This window comes from Chrysochloris asiatica, unplaced genomic scaffold (assembly GCF_000296735.1).
Source record: "Chrysochloris asiatica unplaced genomic scaffold, ChrAsi1.0 scaffold00054, whole genome shotgun sequence".
NCBI classification, from domain to species: Eukaryota; Metazoa; Chordata; class Mammalia; order Afrosoricida; family Chrysochloridae; genus Chrysochloris; species Chrysochloris asiatica.
Genome location: NW_006408572.1, coordinates 10727275 through 10729254, shown reverse-complemented (window position 1 = coordinate 10729254; position 1980 = coordinate 10727275). Strand labels below are relative to the sequence as shown.

Here is a 1980-nt window from a genome sequence, read left to right as displayed (position 1 = left end):
CCAAGCCAATTGACAATTTCCTGTGACCCTTTAGAAGCAGTTGAGGAAGGCTTTTTCCTGAAGAATCTCTGGGTTTGGACCACTTTTGAAAAACCAATCTTATAGTGGGTAGTCAAACATTTAACAGTTTTTACCACCCAGAGATTCCTCAGAATGCCAATAGGCAGGCTGTATTCCACTGCTGGCCAGTGATTACTGATTACAGTGGGGTACTTCTTGAGGCCTGTAGAAGGCTCTGGAAGAGAAGGTGAAGGTAAGGCCAGGTGTGCCGAGCTCCCTGGCTGTGTCCTCAAAACACCTTCCTCACCCAGATGCAGAGCTGGACCTCCTGAGAAGCGTGCAGGCTGTGCTCCGGGAGCTCAGCACCCCCGCCCCCACCCTACAGAGCAATCAAGGTAAGAGCTTGCAGGTATATCATATCCATCTACTGCCCAGCCCAGCCAGTTCTGACCACAGGCCCAGGGAAACTGCCCCAATCTAGAGCTGATGGGGTGAAGTGTGTCCGGTCAAACCCCTGTTCTGCTGGAAATGTCTCAAGTCAAAAGGATGGAGACCCCTCGCTCTCTGCTCAGTTCTCCCAAGCACCATTGTAGGGTACAAGGAGATCTGCTTCTCTCTTTCTTAACCCCCTTCCTCACTCCTTTTCCAAACATAATCCCCCTCGGCACCACAGAACATCCAGAGCGTTGGTTCAGGAACACTGACTTGCAGCCATTGTTGCCCGTACACCTGCTGTCTCCTTGCCTTTGAGCATGGCACACCTGCCGCTGTCCCTTTCCCTCCTTTCCACTCCGGAACTCTCTGTCCACACATGGTCTGCAGATGCAAAATTACCCACATTTAAGAAACCCCTGGCTGAGGGTCGGACCTGCCTCTGGTCAGAAGTGCCATCTGGGGCTTGAGGGCTCAGGCCCTTGTTCAGAGGATTCTCCTCTGAGAATCTGTTCTCTTGGCCCAGGTATGTGGAGATGGTCCCTGCACAAGAAGGTGGAGAGAGATCCAGGGAAGAACCCAGCTCTGGTCCGAATCCTGCTCAGAGAGCTAGAGAAGGTGGGTTCTTGGGCTTTGGGGAGGCAGATGGGGATGAGAAAAGAGAGGGGCTGGTTGAATTGGGACTCAGCACTAGTCCTGGTGTGGCGTTGTGGGTTAAGGCGCCAGACTGCAAAGCCGTTTGAACTGCAAGGTCGGCGGTTCAAACTCACCAGCTGCTCCTTGGAAACCCTATCCAGGGTCACTATGGGTTGGAATTGACTCGACGGCACTCAACAACAGTAACTATTATCCCATTAGCACTATGTATCCCAAACATGGGTCACTGGTGGGGAGTCCTGGTAATTGTTACCATATGTGATGTGAGGGTAAGTCAAAACGTATTTCTACATGACTGAGCTCTTAAAAGCTCCTGAGTGGCCATCTAAGGTGCAACCATTGGTCTCTCTTTGTCTGATGGAAAGCAGACTGATAAGAATTGAAGATACTTGGAAACGATTAGTCCAGTGAACTAATTAAGACCATATGAACATTGGTCTCCACAACCCTGAGACTAGAAGAATTAGACAGTGTCTGGCTATTACTACCATCTGCTCTGAAAAGGATCGCATCAGATGGTCCTGGATAAAGTAGGAGAAAATGTGCAACAAAACTTGAAATCATAAAATAGGCCAAGCTCACTGGTCAGATAGACATTAATGGAACCCTGAGACTCTTTAAGTCTGGAACTAAACTCACCTCCATCCTTCAACGTCCAGCCAAGCATGTTGTTGTTAGGTGCCAATGAGTCATTTATGACTCATAGTGACCTTATGCACAACAGAACAGAACACTGTCAGTCCCGCACTATCCTCACAATTGTTATGCTTGACCTCATTGCTGCTGCCACTGTGCCAATCTGTCTTCCTCTTTTTTTCTCTGACCCTCCACTTTACCAAGCATGATGTCCTAACAGGGACTGGTCCCTCCTGATAATATGTCCGAAGTATG

The 1980-nt window shown here is 49.3% G+C and overlaps 1 protein-coding gene across 1 annotated transcript in view; it reads left to right on the top strand.

Annotated features, from left to right (window-relative positions):
• The window catches only part of PIK3R6 (phosphoinositide-3-kinase, regulatory subunit 6), a 60753-nt gene that overhangs the window by 5907 nt on the left and 52866 nt on the right, over positions 1–1980 (top strand). Inside the window, exons 2-3 of the mRNA XM_006863505.1 lie at positions 312–395; positions 959–1050. Coding sequence (XP_006863567.1) covers positions 312–395; positions 959–1050 — 176 coding nt within the window. The remainder of the gene's footprint in view (positions 1–311; positions 396–958; positions 1051–1980) is intronic.